Source organism: Pyxicephalus adspersus, chromosome 1 (genome assembly GCF_032062135.1).
Source record: "Pyxicephalus adspersus chromosome 1, UCB_Pads_2.0, whole genome shotgun sequence".
In the NCBI taxonomy this organism is placed as follows: domain Eukaryota; kingdom Metazoa; phylum Chordata; class Amphibia; order Anura; family Pyxicephalidae; genus Pyxicephalus; species Pyxicephalus adspersus.
The window spans coordinates 33,087,919-33,111,441 of record NC_092858.1 but is presented as its reverse complement, the minus strand read 5'-3'; the positions used below and the strand labels follow the sequence as shown (position 1 = coordinate 33,111,441).

The window sequence follows — 23,523 nt, the reverse complement described above, 5'->3', positions numbered from 1 at the left end:
CCACCTGCTGGTTGGGTAAAAAACAATATACTCATAGGCTATGTATTGTATTCTCTTTAAACACCAATAATGCTGAAAGCCGTTTCAGGTGTTGCACATCTACTGTGAGAATTGCAAATAAGAGGGAGGGGATTGTTTTCACTTGTGCTAGATTAGTATTAGACAGAACAAAATCAATTAAAGTAAGAAATGACTCACCTGCTGACATATATCACACTGGAACGGTTTTTCCCCACTATGGACTCTTTTGTGCCTATCCAGGTGATACTTCTGAACAAACTTCATATCGCACATGTCACACTCAAATGGGCGCTCTCCTACAACATAACAGGCAGCCATACTGAAGATGTCTTTTTCTAAAGTAACAAAGATCCTCAACTATGTGATTGTGACTTACCTGTGCTAATGAACCCGTCTCTGTCAACATGGTAATTCTGTGAGTATGAGGATAAACTTGCACCAGACCTAAAACATACATATAAATAGTCCTGGTGAGTGTGCAGGTTATATCCCTCATGTTAAGCTGGCTATTATACCATTGTGATAAAGTCATACGAAAGAAAAGAAACAAAGACTGCAAATTGTTTTGCTTCAACAAACTACATAATAAAAACATTAAAATGTAACCAAAAGATGTGGTAAACTAGTGAAATTCATTGATAAGTCATATTCTTGTTTTATATCCACATTGTACAATGCAAAAAAAGCATGATTTAAAATGTCTAGCAGGATCAGATGTTTAAAGCCATTTTCATTGAGGGGTCTCCATTAAAGTTACGTTGGTCAAGCAAACCAAGCAAAGTTACTGTGGTCAATCTTCATATAACAAGTTTGTCATAATTTTTCAGAAGTAAAATAAATATTGTACGGAAAAACACATGCCTATAAGTTATAGGAAAAAAAATTCCCAAAAGTTTTTACATGAAATTTATTACCAGCTCAAATTTCATTTCAGGTCTGCATGTCCTATTTGCATATATCCCATAGTAAAATGTCACTACTTCTTTACACTTTTCCATGTAATCTATCACTCCCAAATTCACCCAATTTAACTCCTTGCCAATTCAGAGGTGGAAAGTGGCACTGTATAAAATATTTTTTATGAACATTTATATCTCCACCCTGCATTACATGTTAAGTGTTTCTTGGATAGTTTTAACACTCCATGAATTGCCTGTAGATGCTCTTTAAAGGTAAGAAATAAAGATTGGTACTAAATTCTAAACATGCCAAAACTAACCTGAAGAATACTGCTGATTTTTTAGTGTAATCCTGTTCCCAAAGTTGGGATGCTGTATAAAATGTAAATAAAATCAGAATGCAATGATTATGAATATTTAAACCATATATTAAAACTGTACAAAGACAATAATTCAGATGTTGAAAAGAAATGTTATTGATTTTTTTTTTATAGAAATTCTATCTTCTCTTTGAATTTCATGAGAGCTGCAAATTTCAAGGGTTTGGGACATGACAGGTTTAGCACTGCATTGTATCACAATACTCTAAATTTCTGTAAATTGAAAAGACCAATTATTCTTGTTAGGAGCAAAATGTTGTTCCATTCATATTTTTTGTTAATATAAAAGTGTTCTCAATGGGTGACAGGTCTGGACTGCAGGGGGGGGTCAGTTTGGCAGCTGGACTCCTTTAGGTGTTATTTTGCTTCAAAATGTAAATGGTTTATTAGCATTATTTTGTGCATTCCCAGATGTCCAAGCTATCTATGAAGCCACATCCACTGAACCATCCTTATTTTATTAAGGATGACAGTTTTTAAATGACGTGCAGGAATGACTTGACAGTAATTAGAGAGTTTTCTACTTTACCATAAAGTTTAAATGATTCCAAGTCATTGCGGTATGCTTTTATCTACATTTTACACACATTTGAACTTTTCTGGAAACAAGACTAAACCTCCAAAAATTTTTAAATTTCATTAATCACAAGACTACAAATAAAAAATCCTGAAACTGGATGATTACCAATTCACATATTTCACCTTTATAGTTATCTTGACCTCTATAGTTACCCTTGATGAAATTATTGCCAAGAGGCTTTTATTATTTACATGTAGTTTTCTATCTACATGAATTTGTAACAGAAAACACATCTGAAACATACATTATGTAAAAAAAATTCACAAGTTTATTGAAATATTCTACACACACTGGCAGCAAGTAGAGCCAGATGATACAACAAAATGTACAGTAATATACAGCTACTGTTAGAAGGGAAGGAGGAACTGCCCCACAATATTAGAGTTATATATAAAAAAAAACCTCTCACACCTAACCCTCTAAAGCCTAAAACTAAAAAACAGACTTAATGAGTATTTGGGTATACAGGGCAGACCTTTATATAGAACTTATTGCCATTTAGAAAAAACCCTAAATTAGTGTTGTCCAACTCAGTCTTCAAGGGCCAAGTTCCCCCCACAGGGTTGGGATTTCTGTAATTAACCAAAAATAATGCTCTAATCCTTTCTTAGTTCATTTACCATTGCATAGGTCTGCTATAGATAGAAAATTAATATATAAGATTGCTTGAGGTTTTGAGGGATTTTTCTAGATCTATAAACATTAAAAGGCCGCTCAGAGTTCGCCATTTAAAATGAAATGGCTTTATGGTCTTTTAGACATAATTTTGTCTCTAGCTTTTAGAGCTCTAGCATTTTGTGTATATTAATGCATACAATATAAGGGATCAGGGTGTTCAATGCCACAGTACCAAGGGGCACATTGTGTTGGTAATCTAAATAGTTAGAGTAGCTAAAATAGAGGAGGAGCTGAACGAACATTAATGGTTCATAAGTTTAGGTACAATATAAAATTACACCCAGGTTATACATTAAGATTAAATGCATTTAGTTATGGTAGAATATTTACAAGGTAACCATGCAAGCAATATGTAAGTTGCTCAGCAATTATAAGTTGGCCCTTGAGGACTGGCACTGGACAGGCAAGAGTAAAATCCATGGTAAAAAAACATTTAAAAATTAAAGTACTGTATCAGCTTTTTCTCATATACTGTGATTGTTAACACAATATCACCAGCAACATTATTTTTGATTAAGTTAAACAAAAATTGTGCAATGAAACAACGCACACATGTTTGGGTAAACAATCAATTCTCATCAATAGTGCTGCCTGACGAATATGAGAAAAATTCGGAATAATTGCATGCAAGGACTTGGCTGGGAAAATGTTTTTGACCTAACCAAAGTTTCTGTCCCTTTAGTTATGCTAGGATCTGATACTTCCAGAGATATTTATGCAGAGTTACACAATGTTATACTAATATAGAATGAAAAATACCACTATAGGTAAAAACTAATTAAGCCATTTTCAACAACCAAGTCCTTTTCTAAGCTTATTCTATATGCTTCTTAACTGCAAAATAATACAGATCATCCAAAAGTATTTAAAAATGATAAGCAAAGCTTTACAGTAATACATTTTCACCTTGTATTAAATAAACCCATGCCCAGACTGAATGTCTGAAATTATACCCTCAGGATGTCCGGTAAAATAATTCTGGTGTACTGCAACCAATCCCTCTTTTTATGATTAACATTTGTTAATGGTTGCTTGTCAAAAAAAAATAAAAATGTAGCATTGTAACTACAACTGCTAATCGCCTCCGAGTGTATATTTCTGAACACAGAAATGTTCTGTAAATGTCTGAAATTACAACAATTTAAACAGAATGTCTACAAAAGTTTATGAAATGAGTTGGAATAAACATTCAACAATCATCTGTTAGAATATAGAACACGTCTGTTGAAGGCACCACCTCAAATGGTAACTTTTTAGGTCAAAGTATCTCAAAGTAACCATTACATTTATCGACTCCAAGTTAAAACTTTGGTTATGCTCCTAACCCAAAACCCCAATTGGTATGTTGAAGCAGAGCTTGGTTTGGGAACCCTCATGGTAAAAATCTGCGGTGTGGCCTTCTTCAACCAGCAGTTTATATTTATTGATGGATAGAGTTAGTAAGCACCAAAGATTTTATAACACATTGTATTATAAAATAAAAACATTTTTTACATGTGTACGCATTTCCAGAGATCTGATAACTATTATTATTAAACAGGGTTTTTACAGCGCCAACATATTACACAGTGCTGTACATTAAATAGGGGTTGCAAATGACAGATGAGTACACCAGTAAAACAGGAGAGGACCCTGCCCCGAAGAGCTTACAATCTAGGAGAAAGGTGGAAGTAACACAAAGTAGGACGGTTGTTGTTTTAAAAAAACAGAAGATGGGCAGGCAAGTTCGAAAAAATGGGTTTTGAGTGCTATTTTAAATGAGCAGAAAGTTGGAGCAAGACAAATAGGACAAGGAACACTATTCCAAAGAGTTGGGGCAGCTCTAGAAAGTCTTGGAGCCGTGTGTGCGAGGAGGTTATAAGTGAGGAAGTCATTAGTGGGTCATTGGAAGAGCGAAACAGCAGCTAGGGGAGTATTTTTTTTACCAGGTCAGAAATGTAAGTGGGACACAAGAGCTGTGGACAGCTGTGGAAGAGAACTGCAAAGAGATGCAGCAGAAGAGAAGCGGTGGGAAGGATGGATGAGTCTGGCTGCAGCATTCTCATTAGATTGTAGAGGAGAGAGTCGGGTTAGTGGAATACCAGAGAGGAGGAGGTTACAGTAGTGCAGACGAGAGATGATAGGATTGGTACGAAGAGTTTGGTGATCTCTGGGGACAGGTAGGGGCGGATTTTGGAGCTGTTGCATGGGTGACGGTGACAGGACCTGGAAATGTTCCGAATATAAAATGAGAGGGCAGAGTCAAAGGTGATGCCATGAGGGGAGGGTGGACAGATAGATTTGAGTGTCATCAGCATACAGATGGTACAGATGGTAAGCCAAAGAAGGATATGAGACTACCGAGAGAGGAGGTGTACAGAGAAAAGAGAACTGGTCCAAGGACTGACCCTTGGGGAACACCAACAGGGAGGAGTGTAGGCGAGGAGGAGTTACCATTGAAAGAAACTTTAGAGGAGCGGTCAGACAGATAGGAAGCAAACCAAGAGAGACCAATTTTGCTTGGTGACAGCGAGTTCAGTGTTAAATTTTTGTAGTCCATGAAGCAAGCGTCAAGGCCAAATTTCCTCCACTTGAGCTCAGCTGCACGAACACTCTTTTGTACATGTTTGGTGTGATTGTTGTACCAGGGTTGGGGGTTATGCAGGATGGGGGTAGCAGAAGGTGGCAGGGGCAACTTTATCCAGAGCCTTAGAAAAAGTGTGGTTGAACCGAGTGGCAGCTTTCCGGAGATGTGATTTTAGAGAGAGTGGCGGTTAGGGACTTAAGGCAGTTTAAGAATAGGTTGTGGTTAAGGTTACATAAATTCCTCTGCCATTGACCAGGTCTGGGATGTGGCAAAGAGTGCAAGAGTTCAATAGGTTGTAATCAGAAAGGGGAAATGGCGAGGTTGCAGAGTTTGGAAAATACTAGGTCCAAAGTGTGTCCGGCTATGTGTGTGAGGCCGAATATGTTCTGTGCAAGTCCAAAGGAGGAGGTAATGGAGAGCAGTTTGGCTGAGGAAGGATGGTTGGGCAGGTCATGGGAAAGAATGTGTGGGAGCCAAGAGGCAAACTTATCCAAAAATTGTGGTACTTCGCTGTGGGGGCGGTAGACAACAGCAACAATAAGGGGTGGGTGGAGGAAAACACGGATTGAGTGGACTTTAAAAGTGGTAAAAGTTAGAGAGGGCGAGGCAGGAAGGACTCTGTATGTACAGTTAGGCGAGAGAATGAGACCCACACAACCCCTACTCTGTTGCCAGGTCTAGGGGTATGTGTAAAATGCAGGCATCAATAGGAGAGAGCAGCAGAGGCAGAGTCTAAGGAGGAAAGCCAAGTTTCAGTGAGAGCCATCAGGTTTTAAAGTTTAAAGATTTAGAGAGGAGAAGGTTGTGTATAGAGGTAACTTATTGCTAACAGATTTGGCATTCCATAGACTGCCAGAGAAAGAGGGTAAAAACTTATGGGTAGGGTGAATGGGAATGAGGTTAGTAGAAAGGAGTCTATGGCATAATCCCCAACTTACCAGGTCTAAAACATAAATGGCAAGACTTTTTGTAGTAGGAGTCAAATAAAATATACTTCTGTTCTTAAGAAAATATGAACACTTTTATCCTATGAACTGAAATTTTTCAAAATGGAAGGTAAAGGAGACTAGCTGGACGGGGAGGTCTACATAACATTTGTTGATTACTGTATCTAAACAGCAACTTCAGTGCAGAGGTAACTTTTTAGGATGTTATTAAGGTTAAAAAGTGTACTTAAATCACACCAGGAAATTGTGAATATTTTCAAGAACACTACTAATGTAGTTTAAAAAAAAAATGTCATATTACCATTTTTTCAAAATGCTAAAAAAACAAAAAGTTTGGCTGCAGGTTCCCAAGAAAACCTTGTGCAGTGCTATCTGCATATAATGCTATAAATCATTGATTTGCTTGTCTGTAGTGCAAAATACAAGCAGTTATACAAAGCACAGAGATGGTGAAATTTTTCACCATCAAAAGATTTAGGACCTTTGTTGTTTTTATGATCTATGAGAGAGAGAGAGCCTTTCTTGATCTTTTCAATTACTTTGGGTCAGTGACATAGCCAAAAAACAAAGCATACAAAATTAGAGACAGCTGGGAAACCATCATTTTAGGAAGAGGGCAGCAATCAGTCTTTTTATATTCTGGCTATGGAGCAATTACCAGTATATGACTGCATCTCAGTATACAATAAACAAATGTTTTGGATGTTAATTGATGTCAGAACATACGTTTTGACATTCTTGCTTATATGCAAGACCTATTATTCACAGTAATTGGTAAACAAAATTCATGTTCATGTTTTTAAAACAAAAAAAAACAAAGACGTCAGTCCATTTATAAACAATTATTGTGAAACACAATCCCCCTTCCTATGTACACTTGGAAACAAAATTAAAAACAACCATGAATAGTATATAAGTCTAAAAACCATGACTGTTCATTTGTCCTCACTGACCCACATAAAAATATATTGTACACAGTATTGTACTATTAATACAGAGTTCATTTTCTGTACCAAAAAATGTTTTTGTGAATTGAAATGATAATGTCATACCGTCATTGTTTCACTCAGAAATGTGTGTTATAAGGAAGAAAATAAACTTGTACATAACTATTAGAATTCTACTCACAGTGGTGAGAAGCAAGTTCCATTTTCAAGTGGAAAGCCCCTCTAAAAGGAGGTTTTTCTTAGAAATGTCTCTATGATCTCTAATCATATTCATTGCTTTATTTACTGTGAATCAACTCCAGAGGATAATGGTAGGTGTGTTTATCAATTTATTACCAGTCCTCTTGCTTTGGATTGCTGGAAATAGCAGGACCTATTGTAAGAGTCCCGAGTGAGAGAAGTAATGTTTGATGTAGAGAACATGTGGCGTCCAGTACAAAGTTATACACTACAACACATACTCTGCCTCGGATAGGTTGCTGTGGCATCCCTGACACATCCGCTTATGTTTCAGAAGTCTGTCTGTCCTTGAGAAGGCCTAATAAAGAATAGAGAATGCAGATTATGTGAAGGAAACAGAGGAAAACATTAACAAGCTGATAGATTACTAGACAGTAGCAGCTTCCTGCACAAAATACTAGATAGAATTTTACAATTGATAATGTGTAATTTTACCAGTGGACAGCCAAGCAATGCTTTGAATGTTTCATGACTGGAACCTAATTAGTATTTAGGTTTAGAGTGTAGTGCAGTGCACTGCACTCAGCCCAAAACTTCAGATACACTGAAATACACTGAACTCACTTCAGAAAGTAGGCAGTATAACACAGACTTTCATTCAGCCTGGAAGACTAGTGGAATAAAGTGCCAAAAATCAACCAAAATCCGCTGCTTTGATGGGGTCTTCAGTTAATATTTAATGAAGTGAAGGGGCAGCACAGTGGCTCAGAGGTTAGCACTCTGGCCTCTGCAGCGCTAGGTCTCAGGTTCGAATCTCAGCCTCCCTGCATAGAGTTTGTAGGTTCTCCCCGTGTTTGCATGGTTTCCTCTGGTTACCTCCCACATCCCAAAAACATGCAGTTAGGTTAATTGGCTACCCCCTAAAATTGACCATAGAATGTAATAAAGTTATATGACTGGGATAGGGACATTAGATTGTGAGCCCCTTTGAGGGACAGTTTGTGACATGACTATGGACTTTGTACAGAGCTGCGTAATATGATGGCCATATATAAATACTGTGTAATAATAAAATAATAAGTGTTGATTTCAGAAAATAACTTATAAAGAGTAAAGCACAAATATAGTTCTGCTTTGAAACACCACAAGCAGGCAGGTCTTTATTCTAATAGGGACAGACAGCGTACCTTCTGCAATAAAACATACTTGTTTTACTTGTGCCATCTTCCTTAGGAAAAAAACAAAAACAAAACAAAGCATTGAGCTGCGCATGAGCAGCTTAGCGTACACTGCTGGGACTAAATTAATCTTGCATCATCCTGGCTCGGCCAATCAAGATGGCCAAAGACTCAACTCCAGGAAGAGGATCAATAGACACTGAAGATGCCCAGATGGGAGCGCAAATAAAAAAAAAAGGGCCATCAGGCAGGTAAGTTTACTTATTTGTGAAGGACCTGCCTAGTAATTTTTTTGTTTTTAGATTAGTTCTGCTATGTTTTACTAGGTATGCATAGTGTTTTTACGGAATAGTGGTTTTTAAAATAGGCAGCTTTTTGAAATGGCCATTACACAAACACTTATTTGTGCAGTACGTGTAAAGTCATTGTAGTTCATGTTTTTTTCATGTTCTGCAGCCAGAAAGAATACATCTCATCTCAGAACACAAACTGGAATGCCTACCTTTTGATTACTGAGCATGTGCGAGATCTTTGATAGCTATAGACCTTATACAATGGCACACACTTTATTAGTACCAATTGTCAGCTACTACTGGTGCCTGGTGAACCACTTAATAGATAATAACTTAATTTACGTCTAAGGTTCCTAGCAGTTTTGTTTAAACTTGCATCAATTTAGTGCCGAGACAAAATTTATATTTATATTATCCTAACCTGAACAGAAGTTTACTAGGGTAAACAAGTGTAGGCCCTTTAACAAGACACAATAGGCAGCCAATGTGTACTAAAAATTATTTAAATGAAGTTAGTGTGAACAGGTTTCTACTGTTCCAATAGAATTTAGCTGAAAGTTGAAAGTTTGTGTTGTTTGCAAAAACAAATCTGAAAAGAAACACTAGTCTCTAGTCAGGAAATGAAAATTGTTTACTAGTGTAAAAGAGGGAAATTACCTGCTGACATCGCTCACATTGGTATGGTTTTTCTCCGCTATGGACCCGTTTATGTCTGTCCAGATGATACTTCTGAATAAACTTCATGTCACACATGTCACACTCATATGGACGCTCTCCTATAAAATTAAATATGACAAGTTTTAGTACAGGCCAGTCCCTTTTTAAGAATGGGGCACAAAGTCTTTTTACCCTACCTGTGTGAATGTACAAATGCCTCTTAAGATGGTAGCTGCTTCTGAAGGCCCCATAGCAGTGCTCACAGATGAAATTCTTGGGTATATGTAGCGAGTATGGATTGTTCTCCTCGGCAAGGACCATCTGAAACAAAGAAATTAGAGGATTGTATTCTTTGAAAAGCAAAATTTAAAAAATAAATGACATTCCAATCATAGGTTTTAAAAGTTTTAAAAAAGTAAAAAAAATAAACCAAATTTCAATAAAAATTCTAGCTTACATAAGCAGGATTGTATGTCAGTATAAAAAAATTAGAAAGTGTTGGAACAACAACATAAATGTATACCATCAGAAATAGTTTAAAGGAAAATTTTCAATCTTAAACGAGCCATCATAGAATGCAAGGTATTTCTCAATCTAAAACGCAAGAGAAGAAAGAACATCAGTTCACATGCATACCTTCTTGTGGCTTTTGCTAGCTTTGGAAACCAAAGAAGGCTGGTCTCTCATAAGGATTGGCTTTGAAGTCTCTTTATGTGGCTCCTACAAAAAGAATAATGCATTTGTCAAATCTGAATAAAACATAGGAAATAAGTACGTCAATAAAGAATAAAGGGTTGTGTATTGTAGCAATTAACCTTTAGTTTTGAATAAAGCAAGTAAAATCACCCCGTCAGTCAGTACAGGGTATAGAGTAAATTAATCCCAGTTTGTAAATTTAGTTTACCTTTCTATTGGTCCACATGTTAAAATTCCATTGCATGATCTCAGGGGTGTGCCAATTACCTACAATCCCTCAGCATTAAGTGGTTTCTCGAACCATGAAATTAGGTATTAAGTATAAATAGTGTACCCTCCTATTGCAAGATGGGGCTAATTTATTTTTGACTCTGTAATTGACAATGAACAACCTGCTGATGCTTGCTAGAAAGATTAGCCTTCACTTCCTTTCTAAGGAGTACTCATGGGGAAAGCTATAATAATTAATAAAGGAAATAGTATCCTTTTAGCTATCACTAAAATGGGCCCACAAGATTTACCACAATTCATGTTCCAGTAACAATTCCAAATATTTAATACTACCACTTTTTACACTACTGTGAAGAACATTGACAAAGGAAAAGAAAAAATCTCCCCAGTACAGATGCAGAAAGTAAGAATCTCACTAAAAAAATATTTTATTTGTCCTCCCCCTACCTTTCCCCTAAACAGATGCACACTTACCTCAATGCAACATACATGGTTTACATCTAGTACCCCAAGTTGAATTGAGGTAAGTATGAATCTGTGTAGGGAGGTTAGGTAAGGTCTGTGGAGGGGAACAAAAATACCTAAGTGCATTTTGCCTTATTCTTTAGCATTTCTTATTCTTTAGCAAAAAAAAAATGTTTTTTTTTATAGTTGCACATGTAATATTTAAAGTGGTACTAAAGATACACTTTAAAAACTAATCCATTATCAGTTAGGTCATAATTGCAAAAAGCGACAGGTATATTATATCCCTTCTACCTGCCTAAATACTCAGGGTATCTGTAAAAAAAAAAAAAAAAAACAAAAAAAAACAAAAACACTGAGCTGCACATGTGTAGCCCAACTTTGGTTGCCAGTATACCCAGCAATCTCAGCTTCCATTGTGTGTGCCGGTAATGAACTGAGCTACGTCACCTCAGCCCGACTAATCAAAAATCATCTCTGGCGCCGTGCAAGGGAATAGGGACAGGCAAGTATTCTGGGTTTAGTTCTGCTTTAAATAAAACAAAACTATAGAAATGAAAAGGATAACTTCATACCAAGCCGTAGTAATCAGGGCTGTAGAGTCAGACCAAAATGAACAAACTTCAACTGCATAGCTCTGGCAGTAATAATTTACAGGCCACACTTAAAAAGGACCTACATTTTTGGAAAATCATGAAGATTCTAAAAAGTACTAATAGTGCCAGCATTCAAAGCATCGTATACCCATTCCAAAAACCACTTTGGTCTGCTATTCTTCATCACATACCGGTTCCTCTGTGTCTGAAATTTCAGTTATTTCTTCCACATCATCATCATCTTCTCCTTCATCACTCCCCATGGTACGTGAAAGGCTGGCACTTAACATCCCCAGCTTCTTGCCAGCTGCTGAATGCAGCAGACTCAGCCCCGATATTCCCTCACAGCCCAGCAGTCGGCGCTGTAACAGTTACATTGTTACATTTACACAAAGCATTATAAAGAACCAAAGCACATGTTCTGGTTTTGTTTTGAAAGCTAAAAGTAGTACTAAAAGAACTACAACTGCCCCAATTGTTGCTTTTTTTTTATAGTACTGTACACTTTGCTTAGACTTGATTATTGGCATACAAGCTCTTTTTGCAATTTGTTTATAGGGTACCAGCAAAGGTATGTGTTGGTGGTTGGGATAAAAAGTGTACCCCCCCCCCCCCCCAAAAAAAAAAAAAAAAAAAAAAAAAAAAAAAAAACTTTTTCCCTTCAGAACTGCTGTATTCCTTCACGGCATCAATTGTTGTTCCATTCCTGCAGGATTTTGCTCCATATTGACAGGATAGCATAGCGTAGTTGCTGAAAATTTTTCGGCTGCACATCCATGATACGAATCAACTATTCCACAAAATTCCAAAGGTGCATACTGGATTGAAATCTGGTGACTATGGAGGCCATTTCAGTACAGTGAGCTCATTGCCATGTTAAAAGAAATAATCTGAGATGATTTGAGCTTGTGACAAGGTGCTTTATCCTGCTGAAATTAGCCCTTAAAAGATGGGGACATTGCAGTCATAAAGAGAGGGGAATGTTCAGCAACATTAGGGTAAGCTGCAGCATTTAAACATTGCCTAATTGGTACTAATGGGTTCAAAGGGTGCCAACAAAATATCCCCAGACCATTAAACCATCACCAGCCTGAAGCACTGATATAGCTGGATGGATCCATTCTTTCATGATGCCAAATTCTGACCATACCATTCAAATATCACAGCAAAAACTGAGATTCATCAGAACAGGCAACGGTCAATCTTTTTTTGTCCAATTTTAGCGTGGTCTTCTGCTGCTAAGGCAAAGATGCTTCAGTGTTTAAGGTTTTGTGCTTTCAAAGATGGTCCTTTGCATATCTTGGTTCTTACAAGTGGTTATAAGGGGTACAATTGCCTTTCTAACAGCTTGAACCAGTCCGGCCATTCTGTTTTAATTCCCTCATCCCCCTTTCCCAGCATCAGCAAGGCAATATCTGCCCAGAGAATTACTGCTTACTGAATATTTTCCCTTTTTTTGGACCACTCTCGGTAAACCCTAGAGATGGTTTTGTGTGAAATTTCAGCAAACACTGAAATACTCAAGCAAACCTGCCTGGCACCAACAGCCATGCCATGTCAGTTTTTTCAAAATGAGCATATATTTTGCAAAAAAAATAAAAAAATTACATTCTTTCATCAGACTCAATTCACAAATCTTTAAAGCTGAGCTATACCTCTCCCCTAGCTCTCTCTGACTCTGAAGCTGCACTATCGTGGCCTCTATATAAGTCTAAAGCTGTCAAGATGCTGCATATGTGATCCATTATAAAATGAGCCTTTTATAGACTTCATTTCACTTGAAAGCTGTCATCCACACTGGCAATTGTGACAGCTTTTTCCGCTTGGAGACGGATGCAGGGAAGACGCAGGACCCGATGGAAGAAACCTCTGAATGGATCAGACTGCCCTGCGGAATAGGAGGTAAGTGTATTTTTTTTTGTTTTAAGCACTTTTCAGTGTAGTTACTCTTTAAGGACAGGGATAAGGTTCTTTATATTAGTTAAATCACTGTATTTTTCAAACCTCAGTCACCTTTTCAAAAATGTTTCCTTATTCTGTTGTGAATAGAGCCCATCAAGTATTAGCGCTTATCGCTCAATCCTGTGGGCAAGAACATTCTGAATCTGACAGCCTGTGGCTAGTGAAGCAGGGTTTGTACACTGACAGGACTTTCTGTGACAAAAATGAAATCTGCATCAGAAGACTTAACAATACGTTAGTTTAATAATGAACTCACACTAGATCACTTGCCTGTGACCTGGAACTTACCCAATCTATCCAATAACTATTCACATTAACAGATACAAACTAAAGCTAAAATAGTTCAGAGCAATAATAGTAAAAAAATATATAAAATAGGTGGAACTAACTGTGTTTCTGTGTAAATGTGCCATCTCGGTCACTTGTCAAGTCGCGTACAGGAGGAAGAGAAAGTCACAAATTTGTTCTGAAGTTCCTTGCCACAATCAGTTCATAACAGCCCTGAAAAAAAAATGCACATTCAGTTTTAATATATAGAGGAAACAAAAGAATGATTACATCTTTATGTCTGAATAGCCAACCTTTGCTACATGCAGTGTGTGCATTTATATGGGATTCTATCTTGCTAGGGAAAACCATACATCAAACCCTTGTTACTGACTCCATCAAAAAAGTGATAACTATGTTTACCCAAAAGACAGAAGGCAGAAGACCCCAAAGACACACAATCATTTTCTGTTCTAGCTAGAATAGGCAGACATAAAATCACTGGTTTATGGCTAGATTTTTATGATGGATTATCCATGACTGTTTACCCCACAAAAAAAAACTGCTCCTTCCATGTTTGTCCGAAGATAGCTTACAAAGACAAAATTCCTCAGTGCCTTTTGCTTATCTATATTTACTTTCTGATAAGAACAATGTAATCAATCACAGAAAAAAAAATCCACAATCAGCATTCGATGAATTATTAGTTATGTGAGGGAAATAGCTTAAAATTTTAAAGTGTCACAGAGTCAGAAAAATAGAGTAAAAGTTCCCAAGGGGCCAAAATTAACAATTGTTGTACAGTAGAGATATTTCCGCAAAATCTGTTGTGTATGAGAAGGAAATAACTAGGAATCATTAACCCTGGGTACAAGCCTGTACTGTCACACTTCTGTCCAGCAGCTAATAGGCATCCTTTTGAAAGGGGGATGAGGTCTGTAAGAAGTAAGGAGAGCATAAATATATAAGTAACCAACCACCTTTAGATATTATGAATGGTCATCAGATCAGAAACATTTCTGATCCTGTGAAGGACAGAAATAAGTGGCAGTAAAGCTCCTTTTGTAAACTAATTTAATTTAAGATGGGGAGACCAGAGCCTTAACTACATCAGGAACATTGTGCTGTGACAAAAACTTGATGGAAGACTCAGATTGCCGAAATCTCCTTCCCAATTTACTTTGATAAATTATTCTTGCCTTTTAACTGCTGAAAGCAAACAGAAACAAACAGTTCTGCATAATCATCTTTACCAGGAGAATTCCAAACAGAGTAAAAGTAGAATTCACACTTCTTGGAGAAGGGGCCTCATGTCTCAAAAGCCTGCATCTTTAATTGTTTAAAGAGGAACTGAGCTCTAAAAATGCCACCAAAGGACTAAAGAACAGCATTGCATGTGGTCTCCATTCAAATTAAAATTTTAAAAATTAAAAAGTTAATTGTCATGGAGTACAAATAAAACTATTTATGTTTAAGTTTTATCCTAATAATTCACTAGTCAATTATGTTTTTTGTCACCTATCACAAACAACTTAAATTACCTTAACATAGCTTTAATAATTATATAAACTTAAATTAATTGGAATATAACAATTAGATTTTAATAGAAATAGATTTATATTAATAACTTATTAGTTGTAAGGGTTTTTTTTCACCTCTATATTCTCCGTTAGTGTTGTTCTGTTCTCCCTTGTAAATTTACACTTGCTTGTATACAATGTATACAATGAACGGACGTAATGAATAATATTTATTTCAAGTGATATTTATTATTTTTTTGTTTTTTTTTCTTTCTGCCCCGTATATTTTCTATTGTACTGAAACATTTTGAAATTCAATAAAAATATTGAAAAACATATGATCTTTTCTCTTTACTGACTTGCACCTCTGTGGGGAGGTGACCATCGCCAACTCTTACTTAAATTGGGATTCCATGCACAACTCCATATATACTTCATATGTTATAATTGGTACAAATGATGTAAATCTATTTTTTACATGTCTGATGTGCATTGGTTACTTATGTGCTTTATACAATTGTATCCTTATCCGGATAAGATTTTGACAAAAATGTATTTGTGGTCACGTGACCCATTTCAAAAGGTACCTTTTCAGGGTGCAGCTTATTCATAGTTTAAGGCAGTGACGTAACTATTAGCAATTTGGACTTCAACTGCATTTTCCTTTGTGTACACAGGGCTTAAAGTGTTTAGTAAATCTGCCTTGTCTTCATCCCCAGTTACCAACTCACAGATTCTATTCTATATGCACATTTGTTATAAGTTCTGCATTGTTAGAAAAAAATAGGTCCAGCAGAGTATCATTTCTAGTTGGGGCTTCTATAAACTGTACCATAAAATTGTCTTGTAATAAATAATACATTTCCTCCTTTTTGCTGTACATGTAGGCCATTACTCGAGCCAATGTCAGAGTAGTTCAAATCTCCAATTATTAAAACATTGCCAGCTTTTGCAGCCTTTTCTATCTGTGCTAGTAGTTGATTCTCTAATTCTTCCTTAGCACTGGAGGCCTATAGCAGACTCCAATAATTATTTGTGTATTATGCATCCCCACATTCAACTCCACCCATAATGTCTCTACCTCATCACATGCTCCATCAACAATCTCTACTTTCACATTCACTTTCAGATCACTTCTCACATACAGACACCACCACCCTTTCGTTTGACTCTGTCTTTATGAAAGAGAGTATACCCAGGAATATTGTAAGCCCAGTCATGCGATGAACAAAGCCAGGATTCAGCGATACCAACCAAGTCATAATTCTCTTTACTCATTAATGCTTCCAACTCCCCTATCTTGTTTGCCAGACTTCTAGCATTGGTGGACAGGCTCTTTAAACCATTGCAGGATTTACCAGCATTGCTTGCTAAATCGTTTTGTTTTTCAGTACAAATAGTACTGCGCAATCCTATGTTTGTGTGTAACATGGGAAGCTCCCTATATTTTTCCATAACCTTCCCACCAACTATCCCCAATCCACCTTCCTCTAGTGGCTGACCTGTCTGATCTTTCTGCCACCTTATTTACCTGTTGCACCCCCATCCCCTCTAAAACTTTCCCCTTGTACAGCAGACTCCCTTATATTTAGGTGCAAACCATCTCCTGCATATAGGTTGTACCCCAATAAAAAGTCCCAAACCCTTTCCATTTATACTAGGACTTAAGCCATACGTTTAGCTGTCTAAGCTCCCGCTGCCTTTTTTCTGTTGCTGATGGCACAGGGAATATTCCAGAGAATTTAACCTTGGAGTTCCTGTCCTTCAACTTAAAACCTAGTTCTTTAAACTTCTATCTATCCCGTCATTGGTTCCAACATGGACCAAGACAGCTGGGTCATGGCCAGACCCTACCAGTAATTTGTCCACTCGGTCCACCAGCAAACTACCGTATTTTTCGCCGTATAAGACGCTCCGGAATATAAGACGCACCCAATTTTAAAGGAGGAAAATCTAGAAAAAAAGATTCTGAAAGATTATTCCCCTTCTGATCACTCATGTGCCATTCAAATTCCCTTTCTGATCACTCTGTGCCTTTAAAATTCCCCTTCTGATCACTCTGTCATTCAAATTCCCCTTCTGATCACTCTGTGCTTTTTTTTCCCACTGTACGGCAGTTAGGACAGGGAACAGCAGGTGGCGCTGTGCCGGCTTCTTTCGCTCTGCACTACAGACAGGAGAAGACACGCTGCTGCCAGAGGAGAGGAGACAGACGCTGCATGCAGCCAGCGAGGAGAAGAGACACACGCAGGATCGGGTATCGGGTGAGTATATTATTTTAATTATTTTATAACACATTTGTCGTATAGGACGCACTAACTTTTCCCCCCCAGTTTTGGGGAAGAAAAAGTGCGTCTTATACGGCAAAAAATACGGTATTTGGTTGAAAAAGTCCGGGCGACAAACTATTCTATCAGTCCTCCTAAACACAGAATCCCCTATGACAGGGGTGTCAAACTCAAATATACAGTGGGCCATAATTAAAAACAAATTAGCGGGCCAAAATTGAAAATGAAATAGCACCACTACTACAATTCCCTGCATCAAGAAAACAGTCCAATGCAGGGCTTAATGTTATGAAATGTTGGCTGAACTCCTTCACTGAAATAGCACCGCTACTACAATTCCCTGCATCTATAAAACAGTCCAATGCAGGGCCACATATAGGCAGAGAGGCCACTGGCCTATAGACGCAAGTGATGCCGGGAATTGTAGTACATAGTTACATAGTAGATTGGGTTGAAAAAAGACATAAGTACATCAAGTTCAACCACTAGGGAAATAAACATATCCCAGATATCAAACCCTGTAAGACATAGTTGGTCCAGAGGAAGGCAAAAAAACCCTGGTACAATTTGCTTCAACTGGGGAAAAAATTCCTCTCTGATTCCATGAGGCAATCCGATGTTTCCCTGGATCAACAGTCACTGTTATTTTTACTTTAAAGCCTTAATACCCAATTATATTCTGTGCTTCTAGAAATCATCCAGCTTTTTCTTAAAGCAATCTATGGTAGTTGCAGAAACTACTTCCTGAGGGAGCCGATTCCACATTTTCACAGACCTTACAGTGAAGAATCCCTTCCTTATCCGGAGCTTATACTTCTTTTCTTCCAGACGCAACAAGTGCCCTCTTGTTCTTTGTAATGATCCCAAAGTGAATATTTGGGAAAAGAGTTCTTTATATGGACCATTTATGTATTTATAAAGGGTGATCATATCCCCGCTTAAACCTCTCCTCTCAAGGGAAAACAGATTCAGTTCAGCTAATCTCTCCTCATAGCTGAGCTACTCCATTCCTTTTATTAATTAAGTTGCCCTTCTCTGCACTCTCTCCAATTCCACAATGTCCTTTTTGTGAACTGGTGCCCAACACTGGACTGCATATTCCAGATGTGGTCTGACCAATGCTTTGTACAGGGACAGGATTATGTCTCCATCTCTGCAGTCTATTCCTCTTTTAATACAAGAAAGTACTTTGCTAGCTTTAGATATTGCAGCTTGGCATTGCAGTTTGGTAGTAGCGGTGCTATATCAATGCAGCAGCGGGCCAGATGCATTTCATATTCAGGATTCCTTTGGGGGCCAAAAAAAATAGGATGTTGCAAGCCAGATTTGGATATGACAACCAATTGTGTTCGCCTTTCAGCATTGCCTTCCCCACTAGATGGAACTAAATTTAGCTTTGCAAAATTTGTTAGGGTGCTCAAACACAGGGTTGGCCTTCCTTTTCTGGGAGCCCCTACCACTACCTCTAACTACAGTAACCCAGATCCCTACCTGTTCATTCTGATTAACCTTTCCACCCTCCACATCCAAGCCATTAACTAAATGCTCAATGAGCAGGAGACCCCTCACAAGGTGATCTAGTGATTTCAGTATTGCAATGCGCTTCTCCAGCTCTCCAATGGGAGATACCAGAAGGGCGACTTGCTTACATCTGTCACAGCGGTATTCACCTAGGAGCTGTTGCTCCATTTGTGCATACATATGGCAGACTGTCCACTGAATCAAACATTCCACCTTGTTGCCACTGATTTTCCCAGTTACATTTTTATTATTTCATGGATTTATAAAGGTTTACTTACAGTTTGTGATTACTATGAAGATTCAACTCCTTTTGTTTTCAAACTTCTGTGTTTTCTAACTCCACTTATTCCCAGCCACTTGTTTCACCAGCCAAAAGTGAGAAAGCTGAAGGTGAGTTTACCCAGAACTTAAATCACCTGTGAAACCTTGACCACTCCCCCTTAGAGGTCAGAAGGGAAAGAGAAAAAAACTATTTAAAAAAAAATCTGACAGAAAAGAGAAATAAAAAGATTTAAAGGAAAATAGGAGAAAAGCAGTCACCCAACAGTCAAACGTCTTCACAACACAACTCCCAAATACACAATATCAAAAAACACAACTCCTGTGTTTTCTAACTCCACTTATTGTCGGCCACTTGTTTCATCAGCTAAAAGTGAGCATCATCACTCCATAAAGCGGAACTATGTCTTAAAAATAAAAAATTGCAGGCAGGTTGTTTATTGAAGTAGGGGCAGGCGATGCAATGAGGTCTCACAGTGGGGTCACCAGGAATTATTTTATTGAGGTTTAAATGGATTTATGATTAAAAATCATTAAAAAAAAATAAATGTGATATATTGCAGCTTTCCGATCCTTAATTGGGGTGACTGAATTAGTTATTCTTTTTAGGCATTTTTGCCTTTCTTAATTGTACTCCATTTTATTGGACACAATCAATACAGCTATGTACACAAGTAGGATAATTGTCACTGAAGACTAACTTTCATGATTGTTTCTAATGACAGATAAACATAAAGGATGTACACTGTTCATTGGGAAGGGGGGACAAGCAAGTGGCACCCTGCTGTACTTTTCTCCATTAAAATGCACATTGGTTGTTCCCAATTGGTCGTTCATTGTTCTTCTAGGACAGATCAATAAACGAAGTCCAGAGACCACTGAACAGCTCAAATTATTGCCCAAGGCAAGCAGGACCATTTGATATGTGCACAGCCCAAAGGTTTATAAGGAGAATGCATTAATGTCCAGTGTTCTACCCGGCCCCTTTTAGCAGGGTGCACCACCCAGCACTTTTCAGTAACCACCCGGTTGTTTTTGGGTGGTTACTGATGAATTGGGTCACAATACCGGGGGTGCCACCCGCCTGCAATTCCTTCCCACATGGCTCAAAAACACATCTGGGTTGAGCACTGAATGTCCTACAAAACACAGCACACATAAGAAACTTGTGACGTGTACAGCCTAATACAATGAACGCAGATAAACCTGTACAATCTGCGCACAGATTTCATCCACCAATATTCACTAACTGGACTTTTGTGCATCACACAGTGGTGATCCTGCCTTTTTTCTGTGTGACAACAATCACTTTGTATGTACAGAAAAGCAGCATTGTCACCCTAAGAAATTAGGTGTTAGCATTACATAATAATATATATTTTGTTTGGCCTGTTGAAAAAAAAATCTTTTATTAGAGTGCAAGAAAAAAAAAGTTGATCCTGTTGAGAATACATTGTATTCGTATACATGCTGGCTCAGAGGTTAGCCCTCTGGGATTTGCAGCACTGGGTCCCAGGTTGGATTCTCAGCCAGGGCTCTATCTGCATGGAGTTTGTAGGTTCTCCCCATGTTTGTGTGGGTTACATCCAGTACTCCAGTTTCCCCCCACAATTTAAAAACATTATTGTTAATTGGCTTCTCCCCCCCAAAAAATTGACCTTACACAGTATTAAAAGACATATGACTGAGGTAGGGGCATTAGATTGTGAGCTCCTCCGAGGGGCAGCTAGTCACACGACTAAGGACTTGTACATCCCTGCGTAATATGTTGGCGCTATATAAATACTGTGTAGTAATAATCATAAGTGTTCTGCACAGTTATCAACCCATAAGGACTACAGAACACTCCCTCATGTTATAGGAACAAGGTAAGATGAAGGCGTCCTGTAATCAGAACAAACTGGCAGGATCACTAAAGAAAAAAAACTAATGCAGCCATCACATTAAAGCTTTGGTAAGTTGTCAGATATTACCTACTTATTCCCAAGATTGGAAATGACCAGGCCAGGGTTGTGCAGGATCTGCTGAGTCCAATAATGAGCAATACACAAAGAACAGAAAGCAGATATTACAGGGAGAAGATTGTGCTGGGTGGATGGGGCACACAGGGAGTGCACAGAGCAGAGGTGGGGGTGGGGGAGCTGCACCCCTCACACACTGCACAGCTTCCTTTCAGGAGGGGGAAGGGGGGTCCTCTGGGCATACAGAGGGGGTGGGGTGTTAGGGGTCCTCCTAAATGCCTGATTCTTATTTAATGATACACAGAATTTATAAAGCACACACATGTGCATGAAAGAGAGTCAATAAACATACAGACTGACACCACAGACATAGAGACACCACAAACACCGGTGTGCAGACTACAAATAATAAACACACACAGAGACATGACAATTCTAGGAGATCACAGAGCCGCCTACTGTACGCCTGCACAACCCGTACAGGTTACCAAGGTGCGCAGCCATACAACTGCAATATTATGACTACACAAGCCCGGCCTACCACACATACCTGTTCCTTCGCGACTTGCCTCAGCTCCCACTTCTCCCGCTGCTCCGGAAACGTTCCCTGAGACTTCCGGTGCGTAGGAGCATGCGCAGTGTCTGCCTGTCAGCACGCAGCCGCCAGCTTGGAGGAGGCAGCCGTCTCTGAAGGGTGTTGGGCTATTAAACGTCACGTTTTAATTACGTGAAATAATACAATATCATAATTATTTACAATGATTCCTACACTTTAAAAGCACCGTTTAAATTGCAAGATCATATTATGGCGATAGACATGAGGTAATAGAGGTCTGATTGTTTTTAAAATGCTAGTTATGCTTTAGCTTTGCTGTTCTGAAGAGATACAGATAAGGAATTTTAGGTTCCCCAATTTGTATACTTATGGCATTACTAATGCCAGCCTGTCAGCAGGCAGTAATAGTGTCACAACTGCATCTACAGGTAGTCCCCGGGTTACAGACGACATAAGGACTGTTCTTAAGTTGAATTTTTATGTAAGTTGGAACAGGTACATTATTTTAATAAATGCAATTAGGACAGATGTTTCCCTAACATATTATTATGCAGCGTGGTGTCAGTTACTGTATAAAATCCTCACTGTGAGGTAATTACAAACATTATGGAGCTTAGACATCCATTAACTTCTGGAACATCTGTGCTCTGGTATGCAAAAAGAAACAACTGCAGAGTTTGTCTTGGTCACTAAAGAGTTACAAGAGGCTGCATATCAGCTCAGTCCTTTAGATCACACACATCCTCAGCTGTGATTAGTAAAACATTAGTAAAACCGCCCCCCCTCCTTCAATCTTCTGCCCTGCACAGGAGGGAGCAGGGAAGCCCTGTTTTTATCTCGGAATGGTCCATATGTCAGATGTCCTTATCCTGGGACTACCTGTACAATGTAATATCTGGGTTTGCAAATGCATCAGGTTCATATGTATATAGTAGATTTATATCCTTTGTGGGTTTTTTTTTAAATAAGATGGCCGAAGATAGTCGCTGGGCAGAGGAAGAAAGGAAGATGGCAGCGCCCAGTGAGGAAGCTTTAATTCCACTTTAATGTTTAAGAGTTTATCTAGGCAGCACAGTGGCTCAGTGGTTAGCACTCTGGCCTTTGCAGCGCTGAGTCCCAGGTTTAAATCTCAGCCAGGACACTATCTGTATGGAATTTGCGTGGGTTTCCTCCTGGGTACTCCAGTTTCCTCCCAAATTCCAAAAACATGCAGTTAGGTTAATTGGCTTCCCCCCAAAATTGACCTTGGACTGTGGTAATGACATATGTCTTTTGTAGGGACAATAAATTATGAGCCCCTTTGAGGGACAGCTAGTGACATGACTATGGACTCTCTGAAGCACTACTTACTATGTTGGCATGTAATAAATACTGGATAATATTAATTCAAGCTGTGGGATTCTTTACATTTCAATGTAATGAGCATTTTATACCTTTAATAGTTCAGCTTCACCAGATTATAACAAATGCAAATCATGAATATCTTTGTTGGTAAATTTCCAAAACCATGGTTTGCCTATTCCTGTTGTCCATAATGTCAGGGTGGACACAGGGAAGAACAAAATGTGCTACTGCACAAGGGCCCCAGACTGTCCTTAGCCAACAGGGGGCCCCACAGTAGCCTTGTCTGTCCCTCATTTCTCCCCATGTTGTGTCTCAGCCAAGCCTACTGAGAATGGACCAGAAGTTGTGGCAGGATTTGGGGTGTCAGGGAGTTTGACAGCTGACTCTTCCTTGCTTTTCCCTGCACAATATTTTGATAATACCTTGCTGTGCCGGAGGATCGGAATGAAGACACAGTGTGTGGTATGGTGTGTGGTACCATGAGGTTTGGACAGTCGTGCCCTGGGGGAAC

The 23,523-nt window shown here is 38.5% G+C and overlaps 1 protein-coding gene across 4 annotated transcripts in view; it reads right to left on the bottom strand.

Annotated features, from left to right (window-relative positions):
• Window positions 1-21,743, bottom strand: part of ZNF740 (zinc finger protein 740) — a 31,057-nt gene extending 9,314 nt beyond the window's left edge. The window contains exons 1-9 of one of the 4 annotated variants that reach the window (XM_072405827.1): window positions 21,663-21,743; window positions 13,666-13,777; window positions 11,506-11,676; window positions 9,963-10,046; window positions 9,524-9,647; window positions 9,327-9,445; window positions 7,480-7,556; window positions 398-465; window positions 199-317 (exon numbers count right to left, since the gene is read on the bottom strand). In XM_072405827.1, the coding sequence (XP_072261928.1) occupies window positions 199-317; window positions 398-465; window positions 7,480-7,556; window positions 9,327-9,445; window positions 9,524-9,647; window positions 9,963-10,046; window positions 11,506-11,676; window positions 13,666-13,689 (786 nt within the window). In that variant the 5' untranslated portion in view covers window positions 13,690-13,777; window positions 21,663-21,743. Of the gene's footprint in view, window positions 1-198; window positions 318-397; window positions 466-7,479; window positions 7,557-9,326; window positions 9,446-9,523; window positions 9,648-9,962; window positions 10,047-11,505; window positions 11,677-13,665; window positions 13,778-19,150; window positions 19,504-21,662 lie in introns of those variants that run through there. The other 3 variants (XM_072405818.1, XM_072405841.1, XM_072405834.1) reach the window with 3 other exon arrangements.
• Window positions 21,744-23,523: the final 1,780 nt, after the last annotated feature.